The sequence below is a fragment of the Galleria mellonella genome, unplaced genomic scaffold, assembly GCF_026898425.1.
Source record: "Galleria mellonella isolate WM207_F2 unplaced genomic scaffold, CSIRO_AGI_GalMel_v1 utg33, whole genome shotgun sequence".
Classification (NCBI taxonomy): domain Eukaryota; kingdom Metazoa; phylum Arthropoda; class Insecta; order Lepidoptera; family Pyralidae; genus Galleria; species Galleria mellonella.
The window spans coordinates 670,165-687,571 of record NW_026442079.1 but is presented as its reverse complement, the minus strand read 5'-3'; the positions used below and the strand labels follow the sequence as shown (position 1 = coordinate 687,571).

The window sequence follows — 17,407 nt, the reverse complement described above, 5'->3', positions numbered from 1 at the left end:
AAATGTACTGATCAATCCTGCAGGACCTTAGGTTTTATTCATCGTTCCATGCTATAGGTAACATATCCTCGGCACTTGCAAACTTCCAATGTATTGCACCTGTTACAAAACATACAAAAAAACAAATATATGACATATAATGTGCTTAACAGTTTTAACACCCCTTTTCTTACAATTTAATATAAATACTGTTCTCATATAATCGACTACACAAATCATAAATGGATAAATAGCAATCAAATGTTTCTTAGGTAGATTATCCATAATATACAGAGTTTTACCTACCAGACGTCTACATGAAATATATTCTATAACACGATTTACACCTTTAATATGACTTTTTTTTTATTATGATACCTTTTACATGGCGACATCGCGACATGATAAATTTATTCAGCAATATTTTTAATTAATACAAAAATATCCCTACATTTTCTTTTGACCCTTTTTATTGTAAATTAGCAATTTTTTTTTGTTGCCACCTGTTCTCAGTTTCTATCAGACATTCAAAGACCAATTGGAAGAAATCCTTTTTTACGGGATAAGTCCGCCATTGTACTCATTCTTTTCTTTCTAAGATTTTACAATAAAATATATAAGCAATTTTCTGGTCATAATCATAATTTTCTTCTAACTAATTTGTAATAAAACTAATTTGTTTTATTATAAATTTTAGTTATTTCCATACATTGCGGTCTGTGTTAGTAAGGTAAGATTTTAGTAAATTTAAAATATTACCCTTAATTCAGAATGCATATAATGTTTGTAATACAATCTTATGGTTTACAACGTAGAGCAGTCTATGTAATCAAAAGTTTGAGTCACACTATTGTAAATGGTATATGGTGCGTATCGATGCACTTTTATCCATTTTTATCAATAAAATATATAGAAAATCACAAACGTCCTCATTGCGTCTAAATTCTAGTTGTTGTTGGGTTAATAGATTTTATTTTCTAAGCTACTCATATATTTGTAAAATTATATATTTTTCAAATCATTTTAAAAATATTGTAGGCAAAACAATTGGTCTTAAATATTCGATAGAGAATTTATCCAGTTTTTCAAGCATTGGTTCACTTACATATTGGTTTCATAAAAATTTTATCGAAATCAGTTCAGTAGTTTTTTTTTATACACCTTTTTTTACAACTTAGAATGGCAAACAAGCTGACGGCCCACCTGATGGAAAGTGGTAACCGTCGCCTATAGACATGAGCAGTACCATGGACATAACAGTACTGTTTCACCCATGATACCCCCCATACGTTGCCATTCCTGAGGACTCAAATGTTATTCATCTGTACCCTGTAAATTCACGCCATATCCCACCCTTCAAACCGAAACACAGCCATGCAAACACAACTGCTTCACGGTTGAAACACGAATGGGACAGAGATACCCAAGCAATCGACTTTTGTACAAAGTCTCCCTCTGGTAGTTTAATTTATAGACCAAAGTAATTAGTTTCGTCACAAAGATGTCGGTTTTTTGTGCGACACAATATTTATTTATTAATTTTTTAATGGTGTTTTTTTCTTTTATTTAAATAATATTTTGATGCGAATATATTTAGTTCTTCCTATTTTCAATATATCGATAAGTTGCTTATCACTTTATATGTTATTAAAATATTATGTTCATAGATAGAGTTGTTAACGTGAGGCAAACAACATCCATTTTTTTTTATTTGTTGCATAATTTTTAAATAATTCTCCACAAGCTAGTTAATATTTTTTAAATTTTTCACTCTATATCTAATCCTTTGATCCTTCGTTCAAAGCTGAAATATTTTTATGAAGTGATTTTAACTCAATAAACAGCCACGCCAAATTTCAGACTATTTTTTTTTTTCCTATTTTTCTCTTATTTTGCCACTAGTTTAATGGACTATAAATTCAATGAGAGATTAAATGAAATAGGAAAATATGCTAGCCATTGCCGAATTTCATTCTTACCTATTATTCTCACTAATACTCCGCCAGCGTAGTGCAATATTACAATTCTACTTTTTAACCGCCTTCAAAAAAAGAGGTTCTTAAATCGGTTGTATTTATTTGTTTGTCACCTGATAACTCCGTCCTAAACCGATTTGGATTTTTTTTTATCTCTAAGAATATATTTATTTATTTTATTTATTTAACTCTTTATTGCGCTATAAACAAAAATACACAATGACAATTGAACAATTCAAGTGGAATACAGTAACATAAATACAGGTTGATATATACACATAAAGGTACAAAAGGCGGTCTTATCGCTAGGGCAATCTCTTACAGACAACCTTTTGTTAAAGGAAAACATATAAAAATGTGTACAAATTTGTCCCATAGAAATTGTATTAAAATGAGTTCAGACGTTTAGTTTTTAAATAAAATTAATTAGTTTTGCCAAAATTGAAGTTAGTTTGTTTTATAGAATACAATCTTATATCCAAATAAACTGAGAATAAGAATGTTTCATGCTCAATGTAAGCTTATTATACAAGAGGTTAACGCCACTAATATATTAATTAGGACTAAAAGCCTTTTTTTTATTTACAATATGACTAATGTATGAAAATTTAATAGTAGTACCATAAAACACTATAAAACAACTTGTAGCGTCATGTAATTATGAACTAAATTATATTACTGGTGTCATATGTGTCATACAATGTATATTGTAACTATAATCTAAGGTTGAAGGTTAAAACCTATGTCCAGTAGAGAAAAGTGATGATTATAACCATAATTATTTTTATCACAAATGATAAATCACTAGTAATATTCTCTTTATACTATATACCTATAACAATAACAAATAGATATTTTATTTCCGGCCCAACCATTTTATAGTGTCTCAGAAATTCAAGAAAAATACATTTGCAGAAAAAATATAATTACTAAGCAATTTATTAGCTTAAAAATCTTGTCGGTAATTTTTATTTTCCTATTTTTTTATTTTAAGGTTTTAAATACCTGCACTAAGTGTTATTACGTGGAACTGATTTAAGAAATATTTCATACGATTGTGACAAATACATAATAATAATATACTATACAATATTATCCATTAACCGTCCACTTGCCGAACAGGGGCCTCCTCCTATTGAGGGATTTTTTCAATAGTTGCCACACTTGGCAGACGGGTTGGCAACCGCAGTTAGTCTTTGATAACATTTAAAGAGGTATGCTGTTGACCATCCTTCGACTATTAAGTTTTTTAGTCGCCTCTTACAACACATCCACGGGAAATGAAGTGGTGGTCTATTATATGCCGGGGCTACACGGCCAGTATTATGTAACTAGTCTAGCCATAAGTTCTGTTACAAATGAAAATGCATTTTTTTACATGAAGTAATTTACTTAAATTTATAACTACAAAATGTAATATTACTAAAATTTATAACTACATATTTATTAAAGTCTCAGCAAACAATAAAAATATATTCTATTTGAAATGACCACCTTTGGCTTTTATAAAGGCCTGTAATCTGTCTGGCTACAAATCTATAGATTTACGCACTGTTTCCAAGGGAAATTTCGCCATTCCTTGCTTGATTTTTTTCTTTTTAATGGGACTTCGATGAATTCTAGCTTTAACAGCATTAACAGCATTTGTAACTCTAAAAGCACGCAGCTGCCCGGATTATTTCTGGTTTTCGACAGAGGAAGTGTATCTGTATACGACTGATACCAAGCTTTTGAAGTGACTGGAATATGACCGATGGCTCCATACCATATAGGTGATCATCACTGCAATCCTATTTTCTTTAACACGCATTCCATATTCTAATTTGGTAATGAACACGAAAAATATATAAAATGGCGCGAAATCAAAAGAAGTTTTTAAAATTATATATATACATACATATATATATATATATATATATATATATATATATATATATATATATATATATATATATATATATATATATATATATATATATATATATAGAATAGGCCTTCTTTTCCATTGGAAGTCATAAGAGGTGACTAAGAGAATTAAATAGCTGAGGAATAGGGGTCACTCTTAAAACTTCTTAAAACATCACTAAAGCCCAACTACGGTTGCCTTTCCACCTGCTAAGTGTAGCGACTACTGGTAAAACCTTCCAATGGGGGAGGTCTATGTTCAGTACAGCTAATGACTAATATGGTATGGTATTTATGCACTTTCTTAGGGGATGATATTGAAACATTTTGTATTTTGCATTTCATTATTTGCAACTAGTTCATCAATATTAACTATATCTAAAAATGTTACTATAATGTTAATATTCCACCCCATTTTTCTCATTTGAGATTAATTTTCAAAAACGACGAAATTTTCATGCTTTTAACTTTAAAAATGACAGGTTTCCATATAACCATTCCTATCTTATTTTATCCCTTTAGAAGAGGATTTTTCTAAAATCCTTCTTTAATGAATGTTTACAACATAAAATACATCAACTGCCAAAATTTCAAGCTTTTAACCCCTGTGGTTTGGGTTGGGCGTTGATAAATCAATCAGAACAAACGATAACAAATACATATATATAAATGAGATCTATTGGCCATATTATTAGCAACACATTCTATCAGGTCAATCTCTGTATGGTCCTCATTGGAAACCAATGTAGTTAGTTCCTGATGTGATTAAGTCACAATGGGTCACTGGACTTGACTTCTTGTCTATCATCATTCACTGATATACTTCCAGCATATAATTATTTATTATTTCTTTTTCATTCATTAAAATCCCTGCATATACGTATCTTTTGATATGTATTTAAATTATCGTCATAATTATTTATATATCGGGCTATCGGGTGAATTGTGCCCACCCCAGAGTCGTCTGATGCCCATCCCAGCATGTGTAAAAATACATAAAATTCACCTATGTTAAGGCCCAGACCTCCTTCTAGGTAATAATTTTAAATATGTCAATATTTAAGACATCAACATATAAATAACATTGAAAAATGGTTAAGACATTTACTGATAATATTTCAACTGTGATGCAACTGGGAACACATTAAAATTGACCCAAAGGTTAAGCAGGTGTGGATTCGAGTCTTGTCGTATCAAATTATAGAAAGGTGCCGTAATTATTATTTATTAAAAAACAATGCGTATTTTACTGCATACGTTATCAAAAATCAAAAGTATTTATTTTAAGAGGACGCTTCTAACCTTCAACCTAAGAACAAAGCCTTCAACCTTCCCTTCATATCATTTTTCCTATATAAAATAGCTAAACTTAAAAACTAAATTATACATTTAGTATAATATATTTAACTAAACTTTTTGAAAGTAGTCGATGCTCTAATTAATTACTTATTTTTAATATAATAGATAGTACCTTTCTATGTACCATGGTCATAGAAAAAGCAGGTACTACACTTCTTCTATATCCGTGGCAAGGTTTTTGACAGTGACATTAACAATTTGTTATCGATCAATCAATGTCAATGACTGCTTTGACAATTGACATTGACAAAATGCATCACAAAATAATTTTACTAATAAATATAAATAAAAACATTAAAACCCCAATACTGAAAAGAACATATAGGTCTATTAAACATACAATCAGAGTAATGAGTATCTGTACGAACCTGTTCCCCAGTCATCACAGCATGCACCCCACCAGTAGAAGAAATCACGCAAAGCATAACTTAATCAGAATCAGTTCCGATCGAAATCGTGATCCGTCTTGTTTACTTTATCGGTATAGTGCAAATAAACAAAAAAAAAAATTTGTAAGTAACATTTTAATAAATATTTCAGGAACTGAACTGTACTATAGTCTAATTATTATGAGATTAATTTTAGAAATAGCCTTAGAAAATTTCTTTCACTATATAGATAACTACACTTTTTTCCTTATACTTGTCCATTATGAACAGGAAAAATTGAAATAAAATTCTTATGTTGTATGTACGTGTACAAAATTTTAAAATTCTTATATAATTATACTGTTGCTTTTTAGAAAGTACTTTTTTTATTAAGTAATTTATTTCATACATTAGATAAAAAATATTTGGACTTATATACTTCATGTATGAACTGCTTACAAGTTCGCTTCTGTTTGGTATGTATACTAGCCTATTGCCTTCTACTTTGTATGTATAGGTTTCAAAAGTAAGAAGACTGATTGAATCAACCACATAGATAGTTTATCAAGATAAAACATACACTAATTTTTAAATTACACTTTTAAAAATATAATTGTGAAAACTGTATGCATTTGTATAATAGTTTTGTATAATGTGAGAACAGTACAGAGAGACAAAATTTCTAAAAATTATTTATTAAAGTTTCTATTGTTCTCATCAGAACCCTCATATCATTTTTGTCTTAATTATCTCCCATGTACAGACATTGCAACTTTATTACATTATGTAAGATAATGTCCATGTTGATAATTTAAAAGTTTTTCTTTGTTGCAGTCAAATGCTGTCTTTAATAAAAATGAAACTAAACCATAAGTTATTGCCAATTAAGTTTCATTTCTTTTTATTTAATGCAGGTGAGTTTATATATTGATTATCATTGATGACTTTGTAAGTTATCATTATTTAAATAGGGTATAAACAGATTTAATAACTAGCATGGATTATATTGTACTATATTTATATCCGCTTTACTCACATTGACATCAGGATTGCTTAACTTGTTTGATTTGATAAAAAGTAATAAATATTATTAAAAAATTATTTCAATTTTGTATGTATTGAAATTTACATACAATTTTAATCTTCCTAAAATGTATTCCTATAAGGTATTTTTGTTTAATATTTTGCTTAATCATGCAATATACTGTACTGATGTGAATGTAATAACATAGTCCTTAGGAATGGCTATGTATAAATAACATGGGCTATTTATGTTTAAAGAATCTTATTACGTTGTTGTGGGTTTTTCCTATTTTTTTTTTTTTTTTAAATATTTAATGCCTTCCAGTCCCTAATTTAGTATTCTATCTTAAAACCAATTTCCTTAATTTATTTCTAGTAAAGTTATAGAATTAATAATGAAAATATGCAAGGTCATAGTTATTAGATACTTAAATGGAAAAATCAATATTAAAATAAAAAAAAAACATTTAATTAATTAAAGTTTACATTTTAATTCATTAAAACATAACATTTTATAACTGTATACTTATTTGACTTGACATCATTTTATTACTCATGAAGTCCCTTTTTTATAATTTTTCAGTATACAAACTATTAACAGTTCATAATCTATTAAAAATATTACTTAAAAATACAATATAAACAAGTTTAAAAAAAAAATTACACATTAAAAACATTGCAGTTTATAAAACTTTAAATTTCAAACCATTAAAATTAGACTTCCTTGTTTTAGAAATCTATAATACTTAGTTAATTGGTTTTTATTACATTAACAATATGATAATTTATTACATGCAGCATGTCTTCATTTAAACATGATTTAAATGCAGCACACTCATAATATAATCTTTAGAAATAAATAATTTGCATGCAATTAATACTAAATTGTTTGATATGTACAAAATTATCACATTTATAAGAATTTTATTTATAATTATACCTGGATATGACAGAAAAGAAGTGAATGTAATATAATGATACCTGCAACAATCCAAAGATAATAATGATATATTCATTTCAACTAAAGTAACAAAAGCAAATTTTCAGTGTAAATTTTTATTAGTTTTAGTGTTTTTTACTTTATAATTGCATGCCTGTCCATTGAATTTGGTGCTAATTGAACAAAAAGTAAGGAGGAAAATATTAAAATATTATTTTACATATTATGTGATAGTAGGTTTGTGTAAAGGATTCATTTTTCTTGCATTCAGATCTTCCTTCCTTTAGTTCTGTTTTATAAAATATTGTCACTGAATGCAATTTTATATACAGCCCTTTCTGTAATGTATAACCTAATTATGTATATGTTATAGGAACAGCACCCTTAGTGCCTTATCTGTCAACTTATGCCCGTCAATTAGGATTTTCATCAGCAACTGTAGGTCTCATATACACAATACTGCCTATATTTGGACTCATAGCAAAACCAATTTTGGGTGTTATCGCCGACAGGTATGTTAAGAAAGCTATTAATCCAATTTAAAAGTACAATTCTTTCACTGATTTTTTTTATACAAGTTAGAATGGCAAACAAGCTGACGGCCCACCTGATGGAAAGTGGTAACTGTCGCCTATAGACATAAGCAGTACCGTGGACATAACAGAGTATACTGTTTCGCCCGTGATACCCTCCATACGTTGCCATTCCTGAGGACTCAGATGTTATTTCTCTGTACCCTGTAAATTAACGCCATATCAAATCTTTACGCCCTTCAAACCGAAACAGCCATGCAATCACAACTGCTTCACGGTAGAAACACGAATGGGACAGATGTACCCAAGCAATCGACTTTTGTACAAAGTCTCCCTCTGGTGATACTATTCTTTATTGTCCCTGATATATTCCAATTATGTTACATACATGTAAAATTAATGTTAAAAAAAGAGAACCACACTATTTCTGTAGTGTTTAATTATTTATTTTAACAATACACTGCTGGTTTGTATTCAGATTAAAAGATCAAGAAAGGTTTTACGTGAATGTATTATTATTTCATACATTAGATAAAACATTTTAGGACTTATATACTTACATGTAAGAACTGGTTACAAGTTCACTTGTATTTTATACCGATACTAGCTCCCTTATATATATATATATATATATATATATATCAAACCTCTTATAAACCTATTTTAGCTAAGACATTATTACACTTTTAACATTAATTATTAAAGGAGCTGGTTTAAAAATTATATAGATGTAATATTAATATATTTGAGACTAATTCAATTATTCAAATATATTAAAAAGTAATTCTTTTGTAAAAATTCTATTGTATTTGAGTCATTTTTTTTAAATTTTATTTAAAAACTGTTTGAACATTCTTAAATATATACCTACAAAGTGTTGGCAACATTGGTAGGAAATTATTAGTAATACCTAATTATAAGAAATTAACAATGGTACCTATTTGTATGACAAATGCATATATGTTTAACTTTCAGATTTAAGTTACAAAAATCTATTTTTATACTATTTGAAGTGATGACAATAGTGAGTTTCTCAGCTATATACTTTATACCAGAGAACAGAGTTGGAACTATGGTTCAGTTGGATTGTGCTAATGGCATGACAGTTCTAAGAAGTTGTCAGGCAGGTGGATCTATAGATAAATGTAAAGTAAGTACACTTGGAAAAGATAAGAAAGAAGCTAAATGTGAGGTGAGTGCTGTCCCATAATTTTTTAACTTACACATTATGTTTAAACTGATCACTTGTACAGTAATTAGTAATATGCTAGAAGAGGAACTTAGTCCTATTTTCTGTAAATATAATTATTATTAAAGTAGAAATGTTATTTGAGTTTGTTTAAATAAGTTTTCTTAGTCACTTTGTATATTAATGACTCTGCAAAATTGCAGTTCTCTTGATATTCAAGAGAACTACAATTTTTTTCTATTTTCGTATTATCTCTAATATTGTATGAAATCACAAAATATACATTATATTACAATATTTTTTTCTTCAGATGAACTGTGATATATCGTCGCCCAAGATGTGGCAGACTGTTTGTGAGCATTGGGACATACCACAGTACTGTGACAGCAGCACAGACAGTTTGCAGTATTTATCAAACTTCGGTAACATTATGTTACATGATAAATGTGCTTATATTACAACAAAGGATATCATTTTAGATGGTAAGTAAACCTGTTCTCATTAGCATATCTGAACATAATAATTAACTTATTTGTAAGTTGAAAAATTAAACTTTAGGCAATGAACAGAGAGAGTGATTACTGTATAAATTTAAGAATAAAATATTAATAATTTATCTGATAGCTGATACTTATTACCTTCTTAAAATCTACTTATTGTATAAATATTAATAGAATGTACTGACTGCTGTTTTACAGGTCATGAGTACATTCCTCAATGTCGCGTTGGTAGCGGCTTCGTGAACATTAGTCAACCATGTGCACTCAACTGCACGAATGAAATACTGTCTTCAATAATCGGTTTTAAAAACCCTTACATGATATGTTTGAATAACACACTCAATTATCGTTTCTGTACAAATAATACATCCGAACTGACTGTATTGGATAATTATATGGAGAGTGAATGCATGGTAAATAATATTTAACTAGCCTTATAATAATTTTTAGTAAGCACAGTAATATAAAACATGATCTACTACCTGATCTGACATCATCCTCATCATCCTTCATTTATTACATTTTCATTTATTAAAACACACTAACTTAAAGTAACAATGTACAATGCAGTTTCTTTAAAATGTATTCGCTTTTTTTGTAATTATATATTTTTTTATGTTTATCAGCTGTGATAATGCATATAGCCAATATTCTTGTGATGTTTTATGTATAAAAAAAGAAATACCTATTTTTTTAGATTTACTGCTATACATTTTTTTTTTAATGCGAGCGATACAGAATAGTCATGTGGAGTTTTACTTAAATCACACTACTTTCAATGTCTACAGGTTTCGTGTAATTTTAAAAAACCATGGCAGCTTTTGGAGTTATGCAAGAGTTGGCAATCAGAGATCACCACTTTTTGTCAACCAAATACGAGGATCGGCAAAGAATTCCCAACGAATTTATCATTCACTGGCACTGTACTACCGTCTACTGCGATCTCCATGGACGAATGTCTTTACTTGCAGCTAGACCATATTACTTTACCAGATGGTTAGTAACTTTAATATGTACTATTTTCTCTTGCCAAATTTTAGAATCTACCATGGAAAATATGTTCACAAAATATAGGTACTACTTGGTTTGGGAACTGAAATAAAATTTTAAACGTTTTATATCTATTTTAACCGCCTTTATTTCACTAACACTAACAACTTTTTATTTTGAAATCTATTTTTAATTCAGAGAGAAAAATACTAGTAATTAAAACAGGTTTGTAAAAGTTTTAGTTCTTATGAATAAAAGAGTCTTTATAATTAAATTTCGTTATTTTCGTATACTTTTTATTCTTTATTCTTTATTGTACACAAAAGGTTATTGAAATGTAAAAACAAACATAATAGTGCACAAGGGCGAGCTTATCTCCAATAGAGATTTCTTCCAGCAAATTTTATTATTTTACTTTTTATTATTTTATTTGTATTTATGCAATGATATTTCGACATATTTCATGATCTACTATATTTTTTACTTTGCAGGTTCTATACATTATCCAAAATGTTCATCGAGTGCCGTTTACCAACTGGAAACCGAACTGTACCATACCTCGTGCCAAATTAGTTGTAATAATAGTCAGGTATGTATGAATTCTTAAATGTAATATATATCTAAGTATTAAGGGCCGTTAACAATTCATTATTAATAATAAACTCTCAGTGATGAAAAACTGCATTCATCATAATAAAAGATGAAATTACTATTTATTTATACTTTATTGTACACAATGGTAATACATAAAAATATGACTGACTGACCGACTCACTAACTGTCTGATTAACTGACGGACCGACTCGCTAACTAACTGACTCGTTGACTAACTCGCTCACCGACTCACTAATTGTCAGACCGACTCGCTGACTGACTAGCTGGCTGGCTAATTGACTGATTCACTCGCCAACACACTGATTGAATAATTGATTAACTGACTAGCTCACTCGCTAACTTACTGACCAGCACTTACTGACGGACCGACTCGCTGAATGGCTGACTCATTGACTGTCCGACTAACTGGCTGACTGACTTGCTTACTGTCTGACTCGCTCAAAACGCAAACTGACCAACTCGCTGACTGGCCGATTCAATGACTAACTCGCTCACTGACTCACTAATTGGCTGACTCATTTATTGAATGGTTGACTTTCTGTCTAACTCACTGGCTGTTTGACTTACTGACTCACTGACTGTCTAACTCACTTACACACTGACCGATTGGTTGGTTGATTGATTGATTGATTTAACAACAACATTTTTTACTATAAATTGCTTGAAAAATAAAAAAAGAAATTTAGTTCAAGTAAGTATTTTTCAAAATGACTGATTAATAGGTATATTACGTTGCAACAAAGCTAGCTGTTTACTATTATTACGTAATTAAGTGAACCCTTGCTTTGAAGATTAACATATATATCATTTTAAATTTTTAGTATACCAGGGCAGACCTCTCAAAACATCCACGTGTTAAAGTCTCATAAGAAATCAAGTATCAATTCGTGATACCATCTTGTTCAATCCAAAATTTATTTTTTTAAATCTGGATGATGTAAGTAAACATGCGTATCTGTATGAGATAAAAGCATTTAGTACATTTATAACTTACCGTAATACGATATGGTATTGTATGATTCTATTGTCACGATATAATCGTAAAACAGGGTATATGCATTTGTACTCGTATAGAGATGTTCCATATGTATTTACCGCGATGACATTATGGATATGAACGGAATTCATGTGTTGCGAAAATATAAAATTGTCTTTATGCAATTTCGTATATTTTGCTCTCCTATTATATCGTAAGGATTAAATCGTACTTTATTTTTCCGTGTTACGGTAAAATATAACAGATGCTCATTACAAAATGTTTTGTTTTGTCTTATTTGGTGTTTATACTAGAATTTTCTCAGCTATTAGAAACGAGAAATATAAATGTTTATGTTATTAGCTACACTTATGACCTGCATCATTCGTGTTCTGTCATTGCTTTAAGGGTATATTACACTATCAAATATATCACGTTTTTTAAGCTTGATAATTACTATTGATACAATTTTATAATGCCTCCAAAATTTTGCAATATTTTGTATTGTTTAAGACTTACCTGATAATTATTATTATCAATTTTTCATCTGCTTTGTATCTATATATTTGACAGTGTAAACATACCTAGTTATAAGTTCTGTGAACTAATATATGTCTTAAATGTTATATATATATCATAAAAAGAACGTATACGTTATAGATTGAAATATCTTTTATTTTTACAGTTAAATGAAGTTTTTGAAGCTGCATCAGATAGTAAAAATAATATGACACAATATACAAGGGAGTTTTGGTTATTCTTTTTATTTATGATAATCAGCTGGGTCAGTCAATCTATCGTGATAACATTTGCTGATGCTATATGCTTTGATCTTCTTGGTAAGACTAATTTGAAATATTTTTATTAAATTACTTTATAAAAACATTTTATACAGTATTTTACCAATATGACCGCATTAGTATGATCTGTACCAATAAATGTCTAAATGCAGTTTTGCTAAAATCTTATATATCTCCCATTAAAATTAGCGGCAATTTTTTAATATGCAACTTAGAATAGCAAATAAGCTGACGGCCCACCTGATGGAAAGTGGTAACCGTCGCATATAGTGCGGAAAGGGATTTTTAGTAATGGGGTCTAATGAACCCATTGTTAGCAATACACCCTATTAGGTCGAGTTCCACGCGGTTCCCCCTGGAAACCATCGTGGTTAATTCTAGTGGAATTCGTCACGATGGACTAACTGACCTACTTTCATCCTCACCTACCATCACTCACTGGTGTCCCGCCTGCGTATACCGATAGCGCAGGCGGAGTTACCTTTCCATTATCACCCATTAAAAAAAAAACCATAGCACCCTGTAAATTCACTACTATATCCCACCCTTCAAACCGAAACACAGCCATGCAAACACAACTGTTTCACGGTAGAAACAAGAATGGGACAGAGGTGTCCAAGCAAACGACTTTTGTACAAAGGCTCCCTCTGATAAATTAAAAATTAAAATTGGATGAACAGTTAAAATCCGATCTTGTCAACCGATTTATATATGCTATAATGTATAAATTTCCTGTCATGTATATATTTTAATCATTATTTGTAAAAAAAAATATTGTTTAATATGTAAACGACTTATTTAACTTCCTTACAGGTGATAAAATATCTGATTATGGCAAACAGAGATTATGGGGATCTCTCGGTTATGGAATGTTCTCACTGATCACCGGAGCTCTCATAGATCTATTCAGTGATGGAGCGTACAAAAATTATATCGTGGCATTTATACTTATGTTCGTCTATATGTGTGGAGACGTTACAGTTTCTATATTTGTAAAAGTAAGTAATTGTATAAAAAAGATTTTTTGAACATATTCTGCGTGTATTTTATTAATATATTCAACCCCAGCTGAACAAATCCATCAAAAGACATTCCTGCAATTTAACTATTGGTCTAACTAATTGGCCTATTTAGAAATTCTCAAACCATCTTCATTGCCAAATAGGCCACTATAGGCACAATTTGACCAAATGAAAACTAAACAATGACGCAATATATAATTTCGGGGTCACACCTCAAACAGTGCTTAATTTTCAATTTGTACACAACAATGGGCACTGCTCTTAAAATGATTATGATCTTATAATACCTGACCCCCGTAACACGGAGGAACGGGATTGTTAGTAATGCAGACTACCAGTTCCATTGCTAACAATATAACCTAGTAGGTCGACCTCCACATGGTCCCCCCTGGAAACCATCGTGCTTAATTCCAGGTGTATTCATCAAGTTCAACTAACTGATCTGTTTTTTTCTTCTCACCTATCATCCCTCACTGATGCCTCACTAGCGTATACTGTTACCACAACAAAAAAAGACCCCCGTAATATTGACAGTAAAAAGAAGAAGCCCTTTGCAGTCACTTGTACAATTCTAGCTATTTTTTATAATCTTTATGCTTCCTATATCATTGCTTCAGTTATACCGAGACAAATACGTGCTTGAAAACTTAATATTAACACCATTTCACTCGCACATTACAAATGCTTTTATGATGTGATTTTTTTTAATGAGTGATAATCGAATGGTAACCCCGCCTGCACTGTCAACATACGCTTGCGGGGCACCAGTGAGGGATGATGACTGAAGCAGGTCAAGGTTGGCCCATAGTAACGAATTCATAAAAATTATCCAAGGTGGTTTCCAAGGGAAACCACGTGGAGGTGGAACTGATATTGCTAACAATAGGGCTATTAGATCCCGGTTACTAATAATCCCTTTCCTTCCATAAATCTTGAATTACAATAATCAGTAGCTTGCATGCTATATATCTGCTTCGACTAATAATAAATCATACAAATAAGCTGCATGTCAAAAATCTAAATATATTTAAATTTTAACTTTCAGACAAATACCATAAAAATGTCTATGAATATCTTGGCAGAAGTTGGAACGCTAGTATCTTCTTTACCAACAATTATATTTTTGTTGTGGGCTATATCAGTGGGCATTTACACTGGTTTCGTATGGCAATTCCTTTTCTGGCATCTCGAAGACATAGCAGCTTTGAGTTGCGACGGATCTGATTATATAAAAACACTAGAGGGTCTTGTTAGTGCTATTCAATCATTTGGTGGGGAAATACCTTTTCTATTTGTGTCTGGTAAGTGATACTTTTTATATTACGCTGTAAACCTTTTTACTTTGTCTGTCTCAGAAATTTCTGAGCCGAACTTGATGATAAAAAGCAATTCCGCCAAAATGATACAATTCTGATATTCTGTATATGTCATATCTAGTACAGTTTGTGAACGAAACTTGGTTTTCCTTACGTTGATAAAAAAATTTAAGCATCCCATACAAACACTAGATACTTGTCCATTTGTAAAATTAGTATAGGTTCTCAAAAATGTTTGCAATTTTCAACCTTCTAGGATATGTTTTAAGAAAAGTGGGACACATTAATATGATGAGTTTAGTGCTGTTCGCCTTCGGAGTACGATTCTTACTATATTCGATCCTTACGAACGCATGGTGGGTTCTGCCCATAGAGATGCTGCAAGGGATCACATATGGCATGTTCTACCCTACTTTGACCTCTTATGCAAAAATGGTCTCGCCAGATGGAACAGAAACTACAGTTCAGGTACATGAATGCATCAAACATTTTCATATAATATCAGTGAATCTTATCCTACAGTTATGGGTTTGGATCTTTTCTAAAAGTAAAAAACTGATGTTTTTTTTCTATACTACTATAGTGGCAAACAAACATACAGCCCGTCTGGATCGTAAAGGGGGTTACCGTACCCTATGGATGCAAATTTTAGTCCTGTTGGAAACTTTTTTTATTTCGTTTTAGTTTATTTGAGTTAATATTTGCTTCACACCCACGCCGAAGACGAGAGTTTGAAAACTGTTATTATCCCAATATCTCAAAGATAAACCTAATAAAGCTGAAGTTCTATTTTAAATGGATGATAATGGAATGGTAACCCCGCCCGCGCTGACGGTACACGCCGGCAGGGCATCAATGAGGGATGATAGATTAGAATAAAAAGGCAAGTCAGTTAGCTCATCGTGATGAATACACCTGGAATATAGTACGATGGTTTTCAGGGGAGACCACTGGAAGATCGACCTAATAGAGTATATTGCTAGCAATGAGACTGATACTCCGCATTACTGACAATCTCTTACCCCCCTGTAAAGCTGAAATTTGGTCATTAAAATATCGCAACCCTCTGTATAACAATATTTTTTTTTTTTTACTGTACCATATAAAATATATATAATGTTACAAACACAGAACAGTTGCAATAAAAGATTATCTTATATTACAGGGCTTAGTAGGTGCGATGTATGAAGGAGTGGGGACATCTATCGGAAGTATGATCGGCGGTCAACTTTACAAATCGTATGGTGGTTCGACCACATTCCGCTGGTTCGGGATCAGTTCCCTAATCTTCTGTGCTTTACACGTATTTAGTCAATATGCACTCAAAAACAAAATACAACGTATTAACACAAGGAAATGATTGTAGTTACCTGATCGTCATTAAACAATATATTCTGACAGTCAGAACATATACTAACTGACCCTATAGATGTTGTCCTGTCAATTGCGCGAACAATCAAACGCCCGAAGTTAAAATAGTTGTTGACTACTAATGGATATTTATAAAATATTAAAAAAAAAAATTAAAATAATTAATCGCTTAGTCGTTCCCAATGTATGGTGTGACCAAGGGAACTACGAATTCATTTATATATATTATATGACATAATCAGGATTTTTGTTTTTAGCAAAATTATTTTTTTACTAGTGTAAATAATAAATTTTTTAGTAAAGTTCATAAAAAGTAATTTTAATTTCTAATCCATTTTTTTAGTTCCATTCACAACACTTCATGGTGTACAGCATAAGAGTGTTTATTAGATTATGTCTAAACCAGTTCTTATCCAAGAAAGGGGGAGATACCAGAGGGAGATTTTGTACAAAAGTCGATTGATTGGGTATCTTTGTCCCGTTCGTGTTTCAACCGTAAAGCAGTTGTGTTTGCATGGCTGTCTTTGGGTTTGAAGGATGGGATG

The 17,407-nt window shown here is 30.7% G+C and overlaps 1 protein-coding gene across 2 annotated transcripts; it reads left to right on the top strand.

Annotated features, from left to right (window-relative positions):
* The first annotated feature begins 5,471 nt into the window (after nucleotides 1–5,471).
* Nucleotides 5,472–17,183, top strand: LOC113517262 (major facilitator superfamily domain-containing protein 6-like). 2 transcript variants are annotated; one of them, XM_052896662.1, is made up of 13 exons: nucleotides 5,472–5,731; nucleotides 6,422–6,501; nucleotides 7,924–8,062; nucleotides 9,059–9,275; nucleotides 9,583–9,754; nucleotides 9,971–10,185; nucleotides 10,561–10,768; nucleotides 11,254–11,351; nucleotides 13,039–13,192; nucleotides 13,967–14,151; nucleotides 15,221–15,476; nucleotides 15,748–15,959; nucleotides 16,657–17,183. In XM_052896662.1, exons 2-13 carry the CDS (start codon nucleotides 6,426–6,428, stop codon nucleotides 16,849–16,851), a joined length of 2,127 nt encoding a protein of 708 aa, XP_052752622.1. In that variant the 5' UTR covers nucleotides 5,472–5,731; nucleotides 6,422–6,425; the 3' UTR covers nucleotides 16,852–17,183. The 2 variants fall into 2 exon arrangements, with proteins under 2 accessions (XP_052752622.1, XP_052752623.1); XM_052896663.1 differs by lacking the exon at nucleotides 7,924–8,062.
* The last annotated feature ends 224 nt before the right edge of the window (nucleotides 17,184–17,407 follow it).